Source organism: Lissotriton vulgaris, unplaced genomic scaffold (assembly GCF_964263255.1).
Source record: "Lissotriton vulgaris unplaced genomic scaffold, aLisVul1.2 SCAFFOLD_518, whole genome shotgun sequence".
NCBI classification, from domain to species: domain Eukaryota; kingdom Metazoa; phylum Chordata; class Amphibia; order Caudata; family Salamandridae; genus Lissotriton; species Lissotriton vulgaris.
The window spans coordinates 557,265-578,227 of record NW_028243238.1 but is presented as its reverse complement, the minus strand read 5'-3'; the positions used below and the strand labels follow the sequence as shown (position 1 = coordinate 578,227).

General features: G+C 46.6%; 1 protein-coding gene across 1 annotated transcript in view; it reads right to left on the bottom strand.

Annotated features, from left to right (window-relative positions):
• Positions 1 to 20,963, bottom strand: part of LOC147668654 (uncharacterized) — a 574,419-nt gene that overhangs the window by 279,318 nt on the left and 274,138 nt on the right. The window contains exons 14-15 of the mRNA XM_086948545.1: positions 4,712 to 4,835; positions 3,926 to 4,135 (exon numbers count right to left, since the gene is read on the bottom strand). Coding sequence (XP_086804671.1) covers positions 3,926 to 4,135; positions 4,712 to 4,835 — 334 coding nt within the window. The remainder of the gene's footprint in view (positions 1 to 3,925; positions 4,136 to 4,711; positions 4,836 to 20,963) is intronic.

Below are 20,963 nucleotides of genomic sequence, written 5' to 3'. Positions count from 1 at the left end.
GAATTTCTAGTTTAGGGGAACTGTTGGATCAAGGGGATTTGATGGTATTTTCAGAGCTTAGAGAAAAGTTTTCCCTGGACAAGAGAGACTTCTTTAAATATTTGCAAATTCAGAGCTTTATGGCTAAATACGGTCCTAATATGGGAACTCAACTTGTTAAAATTGAGCTAATCGAAAAAATGAGGAAGAACACTCCGATTGGGCAATTTTATCAACAATTGGTTGCAGCCCTCCCAGACGATTTGGATAACTGTCAATTAACATGGGAGCAAAAATTTGGTGTGGTAGGCCTTAATATTAGTGGATCGTTGGAACTCGCCAATAGTGTATTAATGACAGGTAGACATCGTAGCCAGCATTACATGGCCTTGTGGGACTTATACTACTCGCCTAGGAAAGTGTCTCGGTCGGGAAAAACAGGTGGGGATAAGTGTAATCATTGCGGGCTGTTAGCGGCCGACTCCACCCATATGTTTTTTCCTGTCCAAAATAATGGGGGGTTTAAGGATTTGGAAGGATTTTTAAATATTTTGTTTCAAAAGCAGATAACCCTTACGCGTGAACTTGTGATTTTGGGGGTGGGGTTGGAGTCATGGCCCATTATATTGAATAATGCTGAAGCTGCACTTTTATTTATGATGATGCAGTGGTCGGAGCATGTATTACCAGCGAGTGGATTAGCTCTGAGCCTCTTTTTGAATTGGAGAGCAAGAATGCTGGCTATGTATTACTTTGAGGCAGCAATCTATAGAAGTAAAGGGAGCAGGAAGAGAAGATTTGGGCACCCATTAAAGATTGGATGATGGGGGGTCTGGTGGGTCTAACAGTGTTTAGTAAGTTAAATATAGTTTAAGGTTTTAAAGGCAATATTGATAGTTGTTAGACCTGACATCATTGGCATGAGTCTCCCTTCCATTTTTTGATGGATTGCCCCCTCTGTTTTGATATGTTTTGCTGGATTTATGCTTTGGGCACTGTGCCACTGCTAATCAGTGCCACAGTGAAAGTGCTCCCTATGTTAAATTGATATACTAATTGGTTATTCCCTGATTGGCTTATTTGAGCTACTGTCAGCCCCTATTACAGTGCACCATGTGTGCCCAGGGCTTGTAGGTCAAATGTTGCTGCTGGGCTTGCAGCACTGGTTGTACCACCCACAGAAGCTGCTTGTAAAGTGCGTCTCAGGCCTGCCATTGCAAGGCCGGTGTGTAGTCTGTGACTACCATGTCGACTTCGCCAAGGGCACCCCCTTTGCCAGTCCCTAAACCTTCCTTTTGCTTCATATTAGCCACCCCTATGGTAGACCCAAGGGCAGGGTGCATTGTAAGTATAAGGTAGGACATGCTCTGATGTGTGTAGCATGTCCTAATGGTGAATTACAACCATTTTCGTTTTTCACTATTGAAGGCTACCTGTTCTCTTAGGCCAGAATGGGCAGTTAAGATTGTTACATTCCTACAATCCTAACTGACTCAGGGAAAATGGTAGGAATTCGAATTTAGTATGCCTGAACTCAGAATAATAAAATACATCTTTTAGTGAAGTTTATTTTAATATCCTGTGTTTGCAAATACCACTTTTAGAAAGTAGGTATTTGCTTGTCTAACCATTTGAGCCCGCCTCTGCTGACTTGTGTATTCCTTGTCTGGGTTTGTGTGTGACAGGGCTGGGGAAATTCCAGGAGACAGTCTGGGACAGCCCAGTGGTGAATAGGGAGATTTACATCCAGATGGGATCGGGAGACTGCACCTGGGACCTGAACAGGGCTGGGCCTTCCCTCCACAATGCTGGCTCCACCTCCTGTGGCTTGTCTGATGTCTCTGTTCTGCACTGTGAAAGGAGAAGGGGAAACATGTCAACCGAGTGCTCCAGAGCTGTATCTTCCCTCCCCTGTGCTGGCACCACGTCCTGTGGGGCGTCTGATGTTTCTGCCCTGCACAGTGAAAGGAAGAGAAGAGTTCCTGTAAACACAGTGCTTAGGAACTGGTTTGAACTAGGCAGAGGCCTCTCTGCCTTCAGAGAACAAAGGATTTTGGGGTATAAATATTGGGACCCAGTCCCACAGATTTTAGATCACTTCTGGAACAAGAAACCTTTCTGCCAAGGAGAAGAACCAAGGAAACTGCAGGAGTTTGGACTACCCCTCTGCCAGTGTGCTGTTTGCTGGGTTGGCCTGCAGTGGTTGCTTCATTGCCAAGGGAAAGGAGAAGGAACATTTAAGGACTTTCATGTATCTACAGAATATTCTCCAAGGGCTTGAACTGTGCTTGCCTCCTGCTGAAGTCTCAGGGCAAAAAGACTTCACCTCCAGCTCCCTCCTGAATTTCCTTGCTGGAAATTCTGACTCCAGTCACTTCCGTGCCGCTGGGAGCTCGAAGCGCGACGCATCGAGAAGAAGCATGTCGCCGCCATAGCTGACATCAGCGCAATGCCGGAGAAGCGAGCCTTCGCCGCATCTCCCTGGAAGCGTGTGTCCATCGAAGCTGCCTGCTGTCTCATCGCCGGAGAAGCACAACGCTTCGAGAGAGCTGTCATCGCATCACCGGAGAAGCACGTCGCAGGGCCTGTCGCGGCTCCAAAGTACAGAGTCGTCGCCAGGCTGCCAGGGCGTCATCGCATCGCCGCATCAAGGGCGCCATATTCTCACATCGCAACTGGATCGTCGCATCGCATCAAGGCGCCATCTTGTGCACCGCAACGGGCCCACAGAACGAGAATCTACGCATCACCTCTGCACCGGTAAGAAGCACGACGCATCCCCTACTCTGTGCAAGCACTGAGGCACAACGCATCATCTCCCCCGGATCACGGAACCGACGCATCTCCCCTTTTGCGAGCCTTTTGTTTACTTTGCTTCACGCATCCAGGTACTTTGTTGAAAACTTTGCCGCATTTTTCCTCAACTTGAACTAAGCAACTTGAATCATCTTTTAAGCAATCTTAAAGTGTAGTATTGTGGATTTTTGTCGTTTGTGGTCTTGTGTTTAAGTCTATATAAAGAATACTTATTTTTATAAAACATGTGTTGTGTTCATCTGTAGTGTTATCACTGTATTACTGTGTATATTCACAAATGCTCAACACACTGCCTCTGAGATAAGCCTGTCTGCTGGTGCCAAGCTACCAAGGGGGTGAGCAGGGGTTATTAAGGAGTGTAATCCCCTTATCCTGACTTAGAAACAAGGGTCCCTATTTGGACAAAGGTGATAACCATTGCCAACTAGAGACCCCCAGATCTAACAATAGTCAAATGGGGTTAGTTGCTGCTTTATTTGTTTTTTTCTACTGTAATTAATCGTGTTTTCTTCTTTATTTGGTTGACATATCTGTTTGTATTTTTCTTGGTTTGTGTTTTCCTCTTTGCTTTATCATTATTAGTATATATTGCTTCATATTCATTCTGATTGTTATGTACAGTCTCCAATGTGCCTGGGGAAAAAACTATTTTTTTTAAAAAATCCTCCCTTTATATGGTGCAATTTTATTTATGTTTACACTACTGCTTTTTGAATATGTAACGATAAGCCAATGTTATGGCATAACTGGACTTCAATTAGTTTGCAGGTCAGTTTAGAAATAGTTATGAAGTTTCCATAATAGATAACGCCAAGCTCTATGGCCTCTCCAGCTACCGTTCATCTGCCCTCTTGCTACTTTATGAGCATGGGCAAGTGTCTTATGGATATCCATTCTCAACACCCTCCGCCCCCCCCCCCCAATCCACCTCCCAATACTGCCTTGGTCAGGGGCAACAGACTTCTTAGCATGCCCCCTGACCCCAGCCACATCCTAATCATATGCCGGGGGCCTCATGACTGGTGTATTAAGGCCATGACTCAAATATTTTGCAGAGGGAGAGTGGTCTGGTTTGATGCTACTCAATACTGTATACATCTGCTAAAAATGTAATACAACAATGTTTTACCTCCAATGCCTTTAAGCAGGAATGTTCAGAGTTGTCAGATGTGGATAGGATGACGTAGACATGCAGGGGCAGTTCTGCAGGTAGCCAGGACAAGTTAACATCACCTTCATCAGCTAACATATCCAAGTCATCTAGGACAATAGCCAAAGGCCGCTCCTCAGTGGCAAACTCCAGCAATGTTGAAAACTCATTAATCAGCTGTTTGAAATCCTTAAAAGGAAAATTCACAGTAAAATAAGTCTGAAGGAAAAGGAGCCTGCGACCATCCAAAAGTAAAAGTAGAAGACGAAAATGAAATGAGCACAGAAGAACGAACATTTAAGTGCACTGAAAGGTTTACCAGCAGACTATCCTTGTCAGAATGTGTTCTGACATAAATAAGGTGTACTAAAATAGTCTACAAATGAGGTAACACAAAATCTACACCTAAAAGGACAATATTTTTGTAATCACATAGTATTTACGTCAGACAATCTTTTTGAATACTATATTCTGCCATACAACCGATAGGGTAGTGAATCATCATTGGTGCTACATGCTTTGAAGAAAAGGCCCTTGTATTGAACATAAAAGAATATTGCAAACACCAAGTTTAAAAGCTAAACCTCAAATGAGGTTATTCTACTGCTCTGTTTCACTGATCCATGATATATTTGTGCCACCGGATGGCACTTTCTAATTCAGACGTTTTTTATGTCATATTTGATGTGTTACATAAATCCATGGGCATAGCAAATTTATAAAAAGCCAAGGACAAAAACTTGTTTTATTTTCAATTGCCATTACCTCGGATATGTTGGAAGAAATATTGTAAATATTCGTAATCTGGTAGCAAATGTTGCGTAGCATGAGGCGTATATTCTTACTTTCACCAGTGACACCAACAAATCTTAATACGACTCTTACATCCCTGTGATTATGATGAAATAAGAGAAGTTAATGAAATGTCTAGAGGTCAAAATCAACAAAAATGAATAACTTTCCATTCATATAGCGCTAGTTATCACAGATGTTGCTGCACTACAAATGACACTTGTCATTCCATAGAAAAAACGTAACATCAGTTTTGTTACCTGCGTTTTACGGAGTGGAGAAAACAAACTTGGCTCCTATCCGAAAGGACAGAAAGATCTTTGTGCCAGGATTAAAATCTCTGGCCCTTTCTGCATGGCTACACCAGTTTTGTGGTTCCCTCTGGCTTCCTATGCTTTTGTTTTTATTGGTTTTGAGGATTTTGTGTGCACTTTCTCCCTGCTAAACAGTGGTTAAGGGATTGTGCTGTTGAAGTAAAAATCCACACGGAATCAAGGAAAATAAGGTAAGTGGATTTTATTGAAAGAAGTATTTCCCAAAACGCCCGTACAACCGCCGCCCGCAACTGCCTCAACATTCTATCATGAGCTCCCAGCCGGGTTCAGGAGAAGCCACGTTCCACAAAGTGGGGTGGAGTGTACCAAAAGATGAAGGGCAGACGGAAAGGCATAAGAGGAGGAAAGGAAAGGATAGAGAGGAAAGATGTAACAAATCTCCTATCAAAAGAGGGAGGTGGGAGTAGAGAAGATGAAAACAGGTGCTGACAGCACAGAGGAGAGAGAGGAAAAGGGAAAGTCAAAAGACATGAGAACTGGCAAGAAAGAAATGGAACAATGTAAAATCCCCAAAACAAAGGAGAAACATGGTATATGAAACAAGCATGTAGAGATAACAGATGATTGACAAAGCTGAGAAATAAAACTGGAAAGTAAAAGTTAGTACATGTCTAAATCCCTAAGGATAAGTAATAAGATACTTGCACGGAGGTATAACAGAGGAAAAACAGTGTAAGCAAGCTGAAAGGAAAAAAAATAGTTCATGACAAAGTCCCTATGCCACTTGGGCACCTTAGTTGTCCTTCTGCTGAGTTTATCTTCAGAGGTGGTACCAGCCTCTTTAGCACTTACAATGCACTGGTTTCCACTAGCTTTCTTGTAGTGTGGCACCAACCTGTCCATGCTCCACATGCTACCATCCTTCATGTTGACTACATTTCTTCTCACCTCTTTTATTCTTCCAGGACCATAATATTTGTTAAACTTGTTCTGGTTGTTGTCCGGTTTTTTAACTAGGACCCATTGTCCTACCTTCCATGTACGTTGTTTGGTACCCCATTTCTGGTCATAGGATTGTTAATATTTCATTTGATGATGCACAATTTTCTCCTTGGCTACTTGTCTATCCCATTTGAATGAGTTGTTTTCGAATAGCCAGTTGGGTGTAAGTTTAGAGCCAGGTTTACAACCTCTCAACAAACAAAATGGGGAATAATTGGTCTCACTGTTGGGCGTTATGTGATAAGACCATGACATGTCTTTAACCCCTTCAAAGCAAGGGTAATTTCCCCGCTGTGCTGGGGGCGGGGGGCACGCACAGCGCCCCGTGCTCATGACAAGCTCATCTCGTCATGAGGCCCAGTGCTTGTGTGCTCATGATGAGCTGAGCTCGTCATGACCACACCCGTTTCCGTGGAATGTTCAGCACAGCAGGGGAATTATCCCCACGTGTGAGCGTTCCACGGCTCATGACGAGCTCAGCTCGTCATGAGCATAGAAGGTGCTAATGGATTGAACAATAGGCTTCTGAGCGACCATTGCTATTTGCAAGGCATCTTTGATTAATCTATAGCACTGTTCCACCAACCCATTAGCACAGGGGCAATATAGAGGAGTGGAAATGTGTTTGATGGTCAAACTGACTAGAAACTCCTTCATCTTTTCCGACACCAGTTGGACCCCATTGTCAGTAATGTGGAGAAGTGTGGCTCAATGATTAGAGCGGCAGACCCTGATGCAAAGGTCTAGCCCGGGAACAGGGTTCAATTCCCCGCCTCGGCGGGTCTTGGGCTCAAAATTCCACGGACCTGATAATTCTCGCCTCGGTGCCTATTCCAATCATGGAGTCCCACTCTGTAACTCTGGGCAATAGCTTGCTTAATCTCCACAACGGCCCCCACAACGCTAAGGATGCCTGGCCTCCACCTTGGAGGTGCCCAGGAGTGGACGCCTCACAGGGAAAGCCAGGATGGGTTCCACAGCGGTATTCGTACAAGCGCCTTGAGACCCTTGTGGGTGAGTAGTGCGCTATACAAGTATCAATTTACAATTTACAATGAGAGTGTGGGGAATATCTTAGCTGGCAAACACCTCTGAAAGGAAACGAATATTAGTTTTAGTGTCCACTCTATTGACAAATTTGATGGTGATCCACTTTGAGAAATAGTCAACCAAGAATAAAATGAATTTTTCTTGCAGACCTGATATTTGCAAATGACCAATCATGTCTAATCCCAGTTTGTCCCAGGTCTTATTGGGAAATTGCACTGGTTCCAAAGGTATTATTCTGGTGCTCTTAGATTTATCACTGAGACCACATGCATGGCAATTTTTCACTAAATCCACAATCATGGTGTCCATATAAGGGAACAAATATCCAGACCTCAACTTGCTCTTGGTAAGGTTTCTCCCAAGATGACCGTCATGGGCAATTTTGCAAATGTGTTCTCTGAGTTACTCCGTTGGAATGATTTTGTCAGACTTAAAAATATTGGTCCCGGCAATGGAAAGTTCCTTCCTTACATTCCAGAATGGCTGTATTTCTTTTGGGAAGGTCACCGCATCTCTTGGGCCATCCTTTCTTGATATATTCTGTAACTACTTTTAATGTGTCATGTGTGTCATGTGGTTAACCCAATTTTCTTTAAGTATGGCAGGTATAGTAACTTGTAAAACTTTAAAGTCCTCGACTCTCTCCTCTTCAAAATTATCTAAAGATAACCTAGGCAGAAACCCAGCTATGTAATTCTTAGTGCCAGGCATATATTCCATTTTAAAATTGAAACACTGTAAGGACATCATCCATTTGCCAATTCTGGGAGTGGTTTTTTCAATATCGTTTGAAGTAAAAACAGATACCAGTGGTTTGTGATCCGTTTTGAGAATGAATGGTATTCCCCATAAAAATTATTAAAATGATTGGTGGCCCAGAAACATGACAGAGCTTCCTTGACAATGGTAGAATAATTGATTTCTGCTTCTTTCAAAGATCTGGAGACAAAACCAACGCCCTTGTTGCTGGCATCTGTGGTGAGAAAGGTGTCCCTGGAACTATCAAAGTTTCCAATGCATGGTGCGGAAGCAAAGGCTTTTTTTATGTCCTTGAAAGCACGGTCATGGACCGGTAACCAGACAAATTGTGTCCCTTTATTTAATAAATCGCTAATGGGTTGGACCACCTCTGAATTTTTTAATGAATTTGGCCATGTCTTCAGCTAAACCTAAAAAGGATTTTATTTCGTCTTTGTTGTTAGGAGTAGGAGCTTCCAACACTGACTCAATTAGATTCATTTTAGGTTTCATGCCTTCATTGAACAGGGTATGACCCAGAAAGTCAACTGATGCAACCCCAAGTTTATATTTTTCTTTCTTAATAGTAAAACCTGCATCTTTAAGTTTGGTACAAACTACTCTCAAATTATTGTTGTGTTCTTCCCCATTAGAACCATAAATGAGACTATAATCCTGAAAACAAATGGTCTTATCCACTCCTTCCAGCACATGCTGCATAATTCTTTGAAAAGCAGCAGCGCGGAAGCCGGATCAAAAGGCATTCTTAAAAACTGATATGTGCCGAAAGTAGTGGTAAAAGCTGTCAGAACTTGGGAATCAGGGTGCAAAGCAACCTGATAGTATGCAGAGGAGAGATCCAACACTGAAAAATACCTTGCACCATTAATGGTAGACAACATTTCATAAATTTTTTTTTCACAACCAATTTTATTGAGCAGAAGAGTATCAAGAATGTGGCATCTTCACACACCAAGATCCCCACAACAGTATCAATGTAATGGTGACATACATAGTAGTCCATGAAGCAAGTGTCAATGAAGCTCAGCTTTAAAAATGCCCTAACAGCCCACCCCAACCCCAACTACACCCCCACCCGTACCCAACACCTCCCCCCCCGCCACACATGTACAGAAGCAACACAAAGACGATATACATAGAAGAAGCAGGTATAATGCAACCAGGGTTTTGCCATTCGGGCCAGAAAAGTCACTGCGATCAAATGTCCTCCTCCTGCTCCGCTGGGGGTTCCAAGGACAGGCCACGGTAGTCGGCCCATCGCTTCCAGATCTTGAAATGTTTGCGTGGGCAGCCCCGCGCCTCAAAGACTGGTTTTTCAAGACCCATAAAGTAGTCCAGCCCAGCCTTCCATGCAGACAGGGGGGGGGCCCTCACAGATTTCCAGGCCCGAGCCAGGTCACGCTTAGCAACCACCAGGCCCAGGAGCAACAGATGGCGCTTATATATATTGCCCCCAACCCTTCCATAATATGCAGCAGACCTAGCCGGTGGGTTCGAGGAAGATCCCAGCCCAGGACCTCAGCCAGGCAACTCCATACGCCCCTCCAGAATACAACCAGGCGACCACACGACCACACCGTATGTAGCAGGGAGCCAGGCACTTCCCCACAGTGCAGGCACTCCGATGACGCAATCAAACCAGCCTTATACAGACGTTCACGTGTATAATAGGCACGATGCAGGTATTTGAATTGTATCAGGCGGAGCCGAACCGCGATAGCGGTGCCGCGCGGGGACTCCAGCGCCTCCCTCCAATCGTCCTCGTCCAGGGCGCCCACGTCTACCTCCCACGCCTCCCGAAGGGAGCTGAGAGTGGATGAGCAGTGAGTAACGAGTGACTGGTAGATCCTAGAGACCTTCTTGTCTCCCAAGTCCCCCATAAACACTTTCGCCTCAATCGGGCTGAACTCCGGCAGGGAGTCGAGGCCGGCAATGCTCGGGGCAAGGGCATGCCGCAGCTGAAGGTAACGGAAGAACTGGGACTGAGGCATCTGGAACTCCACACAGAGTTCCTCAAAGGACTTGAGGGTGGCGCCTGATACGACCTGGCCCAGTTGTGTAATTCCAATAGCCTCCCAACCCTCGAAGCCGGCCAGGGCCGCCAGTTCCGGGAGCATGCCATTGTGCCACAGCGGCGTTTCAGCCGTTAATTTGCCCCACCAACCCATGCGGCGCAGAGACTGTCGCCACACTGCAAAGACCACTTTAGTTACCGACGGCAACCCACGGCGTATACGGGCCGAATAAAGAATGGTGTGGAGCGTACGATCTCCCATGAGATGTCTCTCCAGGGCATAGGCCGGGTCACTCCTATCCCCGTACCACCAGTCATTGAGGACAAGTAGGTGTGACGCCTGGTAGTAGGAGAGGAGGTCGGATGTGGCCAAACCACCACAGTATGTGGACAGAAAGCACGTCCTCAGGGCCACCCTGGCCGCACCGCCATCCCACAGGAAGCGGCTCAGCACAGAGTTCACCTGGCGGAACCACTCCATGCCAATAGGGTGCGGGAAGTGTTGGAGTTGGTACAACAGCCTCGGCAGCGCCACCATCTTAAAAATGGCCGACCTCCCAAAGATTGTAAGGGGCATCCTGGACCATGTTTTGACATCTGTCTGGACCCGTTCCCATACCGGCAAGACACTGCGTGTCCAGGCCACGGCTCGCGAGGTCGAGAGGAAGACACCCAGATACTTCAGGCCGTCCGTCGCCACGCGCAGGTCGGCGGCCCAAGGGTCGGCAACCACTCCGCCGTGTACAATCCACAGGGTCGATTTAGACAGATTAAGGTGAAGCCCCGAGACTTCGCCAAACACCCGCATGATCTCCAAAACCCGAGGGCCCGAGCGCCGCAGATCGGTAAGGAACAGGAGGACGTCGTCCGCATAGAGTGCAATCCTATCTGTTAGGGTATCGCTCCAGACAAAGCCACGTAGATGGGCATCGATTCGTATCCGCGACGCCAGGGGCTCCACGGCCAGGGCGAACAGGTAGGGGGACAGCGGGCAACCCTGCCGAGTACCACGTCCGATTTGGAAGCGCCCAGAGGCCGCACCGGCCACACGGACCGACGCCGTAACATTGGTGTATAGGAGGCGGATATAGGACAAGAAGACAGGCCCTAGATTGAGTCGGGCCAACAAGGTGAACAAATACGCCCAACTCACCGAATCAAAGGCTCGGTCCATGTCCGCCAGGAGGAGTGCGGCCTGTTCATCTCTAGCACCCATGGCGTCGATCGCTGCCTGTGCCCGCCGGATATTATGCCGGGTGGCCCTGCGCGGCATGAACCCGGCCTGGTCAGGGTGGACCAGGTCGGCGATGTGGGGCAGAAGGCGGTTCGCCAGGGCTTTCGCCAAGATCTTGGCCTCGATGTTGAGAAGGGAGATCGGCCTGTAAGAGTCGTGCCGGTCCGGCGCCCTGCCTGGCTTCAAAAAGACCACAATCTCGGCATGACGCCAGTCAGGTGGCAGCTCGCCTCTAGTCCGCGCTGCCTCCAGGGCGTTGCGAAAGTGGGGTCCCAGCTGGACATGGAACTTTTTATAGAATTCGGCAGGATAACCGCTCGGGCCGGGCGCCTTCCCAGTATTCAACTGGCCAAGGGCCTCCCCAAGTTCCTCGGACATAAGCGGGGCCTCCAAGGCCGTCCTAGTCTCATCCGGGACCGCCTGTGGGAGTAGGTCGTCTAAGTATGAGGCAATCTCGCCCTCCACCAAGGTGTCACGAGGAGCGTATTGTGCCTCGTAGTAGCGGGCAAAGCTAGCTGCCAACAGACCGGGGTCGGTCATGACCGAGCCATCCTCCGCCGTAAGGCCGGGCAGCTCTAGGGGCTGGAAAGTCGCCTGGCAAAGCCTATGTAACATGGTGCAGGACTTATCGCCCCACTGGTACACCCTGCTGCGCGTGGCGAGCCACGCCTGTCGGGCCTCCTCGTATAGGACCGAGGCATACGTCTGCTGGGCCTGCAGGAGCTGTCGCACGACGCCCCCGTCATCCCCGAGTCGACCGCGCTGCTCCAGCTCCTCCACGCGGGCCGCGGCAGTCACAATGGCTTCCCGACGCTCCCGCCGAGTGGCCGCACACCAAGTTATATCAATGCCCCGGATCGTAGGCTTCAGCGCCTCCCACACAACAATGGCATCGACACCCTCCACTAAGTTCTCGCGCCAGAAGTGATCGATCTCTTCACGTAAATGCGTCACGTACTCCGGCCGCTGCAGCTGCCAGGCGGACATACGCCAGCGAAAGGGTTGTCGTTTAGAGGGGAGGGTCACGGTGGCCAGGACAGGGGAATGATCCGAGAGGCCCCTGGGGAGTATCGCGGCATCCCTGACACGGCTCAGACAGGCACCCGGTACAAACAAATAGTCGAGTCTCGAGAAGGACCCATGCACCGCCGATACATACGTGAAGGCCTGCATTTCATAAATTTTAGGCAGCAGAAATCTGTCCATCCAAATATTCACATTAAGACTCCTCAAATCGACACACAAGCGGATGTCTTTTCCCTCTTTCTTGGATGTTATCACAATAGGGGCCAGCCATTCCGAATTTTCCACTGCCATAACGATACCCTGCTTTTCTAGTTTATGTAATTCCTTCTTTAATGGTTCATTCATTACCAAAGGGATGAACCTCGTCTTGTGTGCAACCGGGTGGGCATCACTCCTCAGTTTAATCTTGTGTACGTAGTTTCTCAACTTACCAATCTGGTCAGTAAACACTTCTGGGAATTCTTTACTAACATCTACTGCTACCAAGGATCTATCAATGAGCATGATTTGTTCAATGTTATTGGGATCTAGCTTGATTCATAAGTCAAGTCAAGTCAAAGAATCTTTATTCGGTGATTAAAAAACACCATAAAAGCACACTCATATTTACATGTTAAAAAGTCATTAAACATTTCAGGGTTCTTTGTACAGTGAATTAACAAAACATAATACAACAATATAGCCATATTTAACACTTAAAATTTAAAGTAAAAACATTTCAGTCTTCTCCTCTAGTAAGCCTTAAACGAAGTGCTGCCTTGATAAAGTTCATAATACTACACAGTGTTAGGGGTTCCTCAGCTTTCTGTAAGAATACAAGTGCCTCCCTAGCGTGGACCAAATTAGCATTTTTCAAAATATTTACAAGGTATCTGCGTCTGGGCATTGAGTAAAAGGGGCAGAGTAAAACAAAATGAAGGGAGTCCTGCGGAGACCTGTTGTCGCAGCCGCAGGGCCCCTTCTGTTCTATTGATGTAGCAAACCCCGCTGGTGATGCCAACATAAATGGGAGAAGGTTCAATCTGAAACGGCATATCAGGAACCTATCCTGTGCATTGTACATGAGGAACAAGTATGGCTCCATGCCTTCCACGCTCTTCACTAGGTGATGGGCCCTCACTGTATTTTTGCACCCTTCAGCCTCATCTCTGCGTAGGTTTTTCCGCTCTAGAAAAATTCTCCCTACATGCAGTTTATTCTGGGCTACTATAGTTACAGGATGAGTAAAGAGGTTCCCAAAACCTAGCTCCTCCAGGGTATTCTTCACATAAAGGAGCCAGGGGATGCGCATACACTTGTCCCTTTTTAGGCAGTCCGATAAGATTTCTCTACTAAGTGTCGCATCAGGATTGTACCAGATTTTTAACCAAGCGATAATAGGCCTCAAATTTATCACATCTTCTATATATGGTCTCCCTAGCTCCCTATGGGCAATCAAACCAGCAGTACTTTGTGGTACCCTCAAAAGTGATTTCAGATATTTATTTTCTTCACGTTGGATACTAGTGGTATTGACAAAGCCCCATACTTCTGCCCCGTAAATTATCTTGGAGCATGATACTGAGCTGTACAGATTTATCACCTGTTCCGGGGACCATCTTCCTAGCCTCCTGCCATAGCTAGCAATTGCCCCGTTAGATGCAATCATTTTACCACAACGTTCCTCCACCAGGGTATCAAACCGCAGGGCACCATCAAATGTTACACCAAGGTATGGAAACGTTTTGACCTCTTCCACAATGTGGCTCCCTATTTTGTATGTAGATTTAGAGGTGGTTTTTTTCCCCGCCAGGAGCACATAGGATTTACTCAGATTTACAGAAAGGTCCAAGGCACTCATGAACCTAACAAAACCATCAATCAGGATTTGTAGGCTCCTTGGTGTCCGTGCGATCAGTACCGCGTCATCTGCATAAAGCAGAACAGGAATATGACGCGACCCAACCCTTGGGCAATCTGCCTTCAGACCTAACAGAAACTGCTCCAAATTATTAATATAAAGGGAAAACAAAAAGGGAGCAAGAATGCAGCCTTGTCGGACTCCACTCTTACAGGGAAAAGAACTGGTCAGCCCCCCCTCCCTATTAAAGCGGACTTTGGCGGTGGTGTCACTGTGCAGTTCCCTCAATATATTAATTAGACCACTCTCTATCCCCATACTAAGCATCATGCCCCACAATTTTTCCCTATTGACGTGATCGAATGCTGCTGCCAGATCCATGAAACCCATGTAGATGGATTCATCACTAGCCATGGTATACTTGGCAGTCAGCATATAAAGGTTCAGGCACTGGTCACTAGTGGACCTCCCTGCCCTAAATCCGTATTGAGTGTCCGAGAAGATGTTTTTTTCCTCGGTCCACTCGGACAGTCTATTAAGAATTGCCCTCCCCAAAAGTTTTGCTGACACATCAATCAGGGAGATCGGGCGGTAGCACTTTGGGTCATCCCTGTTGCCCTTTTTGAAAATCGGCACAATTACTGCCGTGGACCAAGACGGGGGCAGGCCACAGATGATAGCAGTATTAATAACCCTTGTCATTAGGGGAGCCCAGAGTTCGATGTTACTCAAAAACAGATCAGGGGGGATTCCATCAGGCCCCGGAGCTTTATTTTTGGTCAGGCCCTCAATCCCTGCAATGATCTCCTTAATGGAGAATTCTACCAGTGGAGCCTCAGTTGGAATGGCCGGTAGGTCTACAGTAGAACCAGGCTCATGATTGTACAGGCCCCTATAGTGGTTGACCCACTGCTCTGGGAGAATGTTGGCCCCTATATCCGGGGTATCTTTTTCCTGGAAAGTTGGGTTATTAATTATTTTCCAGAAACCTGCTAGGTCCTTTCTTTCCCCCGCTTCTCGTAAATCTGCCCACGCTTCCGCCTGCAAGGCGAGTTTCCTCCTCTTAATTTCCTTTTTATAAATTTCTCTGCACACCTTGACTTTGTGGGGGACCCTTGGTTTATTTTTGAGGCAGCTTTTCAGCTCCCTCAAAGCTTTGGAGCAGTCTTTGTCGAACCATCGGGGATTCCCGTGGTTCTTAAATGGGACACTAGTCTTTAGCAAACCATCGACCAGATTAGCGATCTGGTCGAAAGCTTCCATTATCCTCGGTCCGCGGACTTCTGTGTCCAAACAATCATTAATAGCAAGTTTGCCAGCATCCACCAGGCCCTTGTAGAACTTTTCCCCGTCTATTTTAGCCCATTTTAGTCTCCTGCCCTGGTCTGTTGCTCTCTCAGTGAAGGTGCGTTGAACTCTAATACTTAGACCCACCATATACTGCAGCTCCAAGACAAGAGGGTTATGGTCACTAAAGCCACTCCATTCGATCCCTACACTAGTTGTCTTATTAATTAAGGACCTTGAGACCAGAATGTAATCTATGAAGGAAGAGCATCCTCTACCCTTAAATGTGGGGGGGAGTGTGCCATCCTCCTGCATCCCTACCATATTAATGGTGTGTTCAAGGTCCTATTTAAACCGTAACATTCTGAAAGCTGAGCTCAACGGCGTATGAGAGAAATGCGGTCCATTCTCCATAGGGCATCGGGACCAATCTGTGCTTATTTGGACCAGTACCGGGCACAAGTGGCAATTATAATCTCCCATAACCACCAACCCATGTGACTGCCCATTTTTTTGGCCTGTTATGAACTGGCCCAACCTATTATCTAATTCAGTAACAAGAGAGATGTTAGATCCCGCTATCTCGTTGTTATAAAGGTTTACTGCAACAAATCTAAGACCTTTCCCAGTGAACCTGACTGCCTGAATCCTGTGGGAATTCCAATCAAGGCAAGTGTAACTTTCCGGAAGGCTCAGATCTGTATAAATAGCTAAACCTCCCATGGCTCTCCCTGATCTTGATTTTTGAGCAGGTACAAAAAAACACTTATACCCTTGCAGATGGAAATTATTCTCCTGGGCCCAGGTCTCCTGCAGACAAATTACATGGAATTTTCTGATATAGTCAAGCCACTCTTTGTTATTAAATTTCCCAGCCAGGCCAGCTATATTCCATGAGATGATTTTTAGTGCCTCACCCCCCTGGACCCCTCCTCCCTGTGACCCACCTAGTGATTTTCGCACTTGTTTTCCCAATTCCGGTCCCTGTGCGTCCCCTATACATACAATATCTACAACCCTAGGTTCATCCAGCACATAACTCCGGGCGCAACTTGATGACTTTTGTTTTGCCTCGGGGCTGTGCTTCTCCCACTCAGCAGTTGGAACCCCTCTACCCCCTATACCCCATATGCCATTATCTCTTTGTCAATCTACCCCCTCAAGACCATCCAGGCAGTGGAACCGATTGAATGTGTGGAAGGGTGGCTCTGGGCGGCTAAATAATGGCCTGGGATTGAACTCGTGATGAACACCCCTTCGACCCACCCTTTCCCAGTTGTCATATGAACGGGTCACGTGTACAGGGGCTGGGATGGGGGGGAAAGAAAAAAGACACATGAAGTGTTTGAATTGTTGTTACCTGTGATCTGTTCTTTCCCTGGCATATGTGAGCAACTGTTCCAGCATCCCTGAAGCTCACCAATATGCAATCCCCTATGATGGATTAGCGTGTTCTCCCTATCCAAGGCACCCTTCTGACCATTATGATCTCATTGCTTAAGTGTACGGGTAAGGGTCTATTCAAATTTAGCCACTTAATCACCCTGCTTTTCAGAGCACAGAAATCCTCGGCTTCACCTGCCTCTAGTGGTGGGACGCCCGCCATGACTACTGTAAAGTCATTCGCCTCTGGTGGTAAATTAGGTCTACGTGGCCTGGGAGGAAGCTTCATTAGTGGAGTGGGTGCAACACTATCTGTGGGCTGTACCGGGGGAACAGCATTTGCAGGGGGTATAGGTCCTATGGGGTTAGGTGGCTTATTTGGGGCAGGGTTATTCCTCTGGGTTTGTGGTGGGGCGGCCGCAGTTGCAACCTGTGAGGGAGCAAGATGCGTAACACTTTTTGGAGCTGTTGGGGTGGCAATAGGTTTAGGAGCCCTCTCATGAGAATTGGCCGGATTTTTCATACTGCTTAGTGTAGCCTCAAGAATGGTTAGTCTGATTTCCACTTTTTTGATGCTTTCACTAATTGGTAACAAAAGTGACCTAAGCAGGAATTCCAAATTACCCAGCGGAGCAACAGAGAGGGGGGCATTAACAATGTTGCTAGCCGTCTCTTTAGTCAGGACGGGGGCCACACCATCCTGTGCAGCGGGTTTAGAATGTAAGTCAGCCACCGTTGTCACAGTTGATATGGAGGGTTTAGATGACTTCCCAAAATCAGAATGAGGGATCTTTGGTTTGTTTTTAGCCTGGGCACCCCTCGACTTCCTCCTACGTTTATTTGGTGGGGGCCCAATAACCCCTTGTGCTACAGCTATTTTAGGTTTGGCTTTCCTAGACTTTGATGCTGGGGGCGGTTGAGAAATTAAGTCAATCGTCCCCCTACTTGGGCTTGTGCTACTCACTGGGGTTGAGCTCATAAGTACCACTGGGGGCGTTTTTGTAACATCCCTAAGCAGGATCGGAACATCTTCATTTAGTGTCAAGTCTTCGCTAGGTGTGGGAGGATAATCTCCTAGAGGTCTACCTTTCAAGTTATCTATAGAGCGTCTCCGCTCAGCTCTGAGCCGGCTTAATGTGTTCTCCTTGTCCCCATCTCCCCCCGCCCAAGGAAAGTAATTCTCTAAGGTCATGTTTTTTGTTCCTGCCTGCCTTATGGGGGTACTTTCCCTTACCGGGGACGGCATGGTATCTTAGAGTGTGATGATAGCTATGGGGCAATTTATCAGCTTGTTGTGCTAGGGACTTGGTGGCTAACGGCAGAACCAAGAGGGTAGGCCCAGCCCGGCCTACTCCGGCCTATGACGGCCACAGACGGCCTCGCCCTTGTCCCGGGCTTCTCCCGGCGCCCTCCTGCGCGCTCCCTCGCAGCGGGATCCTTGTGCGAAAATAAAAGAGAAGGAGGTGGGGCGGGGGCGTGGCAGTCAGGGAGAGCGACCCAGGTGTTATGGGTTGACCTCACGCAGGGGCTCCTGGGAGTTGGAGTCCCTGCGGGTCCGCTCGCAGCCCTGTACTTGCCATAAGTCTTTCTGATGTTTCCAACGCAATAAATTACTGCCCATTTCTGCAATGTAGACCTTGCCAATGGTGTGTCTGTCTTTGAACGTGATACGCATCCACACCATTCCTTCTAAAGGAATAGCGTCCTTGTTATTTCCACCTGGACTTATATCTGGCTTTTCCAAAGTGTTTTCATTATTTTTGAACATATCATGAAAAGTTTTTTTGTCCATTAATGTGTAGGGTAAACATGAATCTGCGAAAGCGCTAACTTTGTTGCCATCTAGTTGTATATCACATACAGGGTATCTGACATTCTCTTGGTTCTCTAGACTGTGTACTTGGAATACATATTTCTCGTTACCTAACTCTGATAGGGTTCTTCATGAACAACATGTACTTGCTTACTTGTTTCTTTAGAATTATAACACTTGGCAAAATGACCAATTCTATTACACTTTTTACACTGAACTTTTATGGCCGGACACTTTGAGAAATTGGCCAGATGATAAGCGTTTCCACATCTATAACATCTGAAATTCACATTTCTAGGCTTATTTTTTTACCGGAGTTGTCATAGTCTGAACTTTACAAACTTTACTGTCATCAAAAATGTAATTGATACCCTTGTCCTCCTCCGAGATCTCCTTGTTTCCCTTCATTTCTTTAACATAATAATAGGCTGTGTGTTCTATACTCTATCGATACATCTTCTTCTATGCCGGGATTGAGTGAAAACAACATTTCTTGTACTTTATGGGCATTGGTGCAACAAACCAATTGATCCCTAATAAGGGAATCATTAAGAACACCAAATTCACAGGTAGCTGACAAACCATGCAAAGCGGCAATATAAGAGGGAACTTTTTTATTTTTACCTTGCTGCCTCTTAAAAAACTTGTCTCTCTAACACTACATTTACCTTATCTTTAAAGTGTGTACCCCATTTCCTTAAGGTGGTAGCAAATGCATCTACATCACCATCCCCTTCCTCTTCTGCATCATCAGCTAGATCTTCGTAAACCTTTTTACCATGGATGCCTAAATTATGTAACAAAATGTGCTGCTTTCTTACTGTTGAAAACGTTTCCCCCCTATAGCAATTAAGTAAGAATGAAGTATCTTTACTCATCTATCCCAGGGGATTTCAGGCTCCCCCTCTTCATTTAAGAAGGGCGGGGGTTGACTCATGTTTGTAACAGACATGACTGAGACAAGAAACTGCTATAGAAATAGCAAAACGTAAACAGAAACAAAAATAATGGACAGTTGCAAAAATTACCAGCGTAGATACTAGACAGTACACATCAATGAGAAAAATCATGGTAAAATTCTAAAAATGCTGTGCCTATAAGCGACAGGGAGTATGCTGCAGGTGATGTAGAGACGGCTCTGAAAGAGAGATGCAGAAGGAACAATATGTAGAAACAGAGTCAGTCAGATAGAGTGAGACATCAGTAATAAAAAACAGTACCAGTCAGCTTAAAATGATGATCATGTAGAGATGGCTCTGAAATTGAGATGCAGGTTGACCAATATGTCGAAACTGTCAGTCAGAGGGTGAAATCAGAAATATAAAAAGCTGTGCCAGTCAGCGTGAATAAAACACCACTGCTGGTATATGGAAGCAGACTCACATAAATGCCTGAGGAAACTTGTGGAAAACCGGAAGGAGCATCTTTGAACACGACTGCAGGCGGAGAAAGCTGAGTCTGTCAGCGTGAAAATCGCAATGGAGAATAAAAACAAACTCACTCAGGGAGCATGACATGCAGAATACCTGAGCTAAGTGCCAAACGAAGGGCAACATTTGAGGGAATGCAGGGCGCACTACTGTCAGTGTGATAATCGCAATGGGGAAGAAAAACAAACTCACCCAGGGAGCATGACATGCAGAATACCTCAGCTAAGCGCCAAACGAAGGACAAAAGTTGAGGAAATGTTAAAGGCATAGCACAGTTTGAGTCGTGATGAAAAAATAGAAACCGGTCCACCGATCAGGATGAGCTGAAAGGAAATGACGAGAAAGGAAACTGATGAGGGAGAGACTGAAGTGAACACGATGCACAGCCCTGTGGTCTCTCACGTGAAGGATAATGCAGAGTGGTGGGAGGAAAGCGGAGAAGTCAGCCACAGCAGATAATGGGTATCCCTTCACGTAAAGCAGACTGGAGAAAATGATGGATCACCAAAGATTAATACCAGAAGTTAACATGGTGGGTTCCAAGACTTCAGGAAGACTGGCGATGACGAAGAAACGGGTGGGAAACACAGCTGCCCCCTGTGCAGAGAAATCCGGCATCACCAAATGAAGTAAAAATCCACACAGAATCCAGGAAAGTAAGGTAAATGGATTTTATTGAAAGAACTGTTTCCCAAAACGCCAGTACAACCGCCGCCCGCTATAGCCTCAACATTCTATCATGAGCTCCCAGCCGGGTTCAGGAGAACCCACGTTCCACAAAGGGGGCTGGAGTGTACCAAAAGATGAGGGGCAGAAGGAAAGGCATAAGAGGAGGAAAGGAAAGGAGAGAGATGAAAGATGTAACAGTTGTCTCCCAAACACCTAGTAAAATTGGCATATATCTGACTGGCAGTGCATTACATTATTCCTCGCAGCCCCTTTATTGCAGTGGTGGGGGCGAGCTCCAGGGGGCCCCCTCAGCACAGTACACTGAGCAAAGTGGTAGGTGGTGGGCTAGGTCTTCCATTTGCTTTAAAGGGGAGCCCCTTCAAGTTTGCTGATTGGTAAATTAGTTTTACATATATGTCCCTAGTAAATTTTACTACATGTCC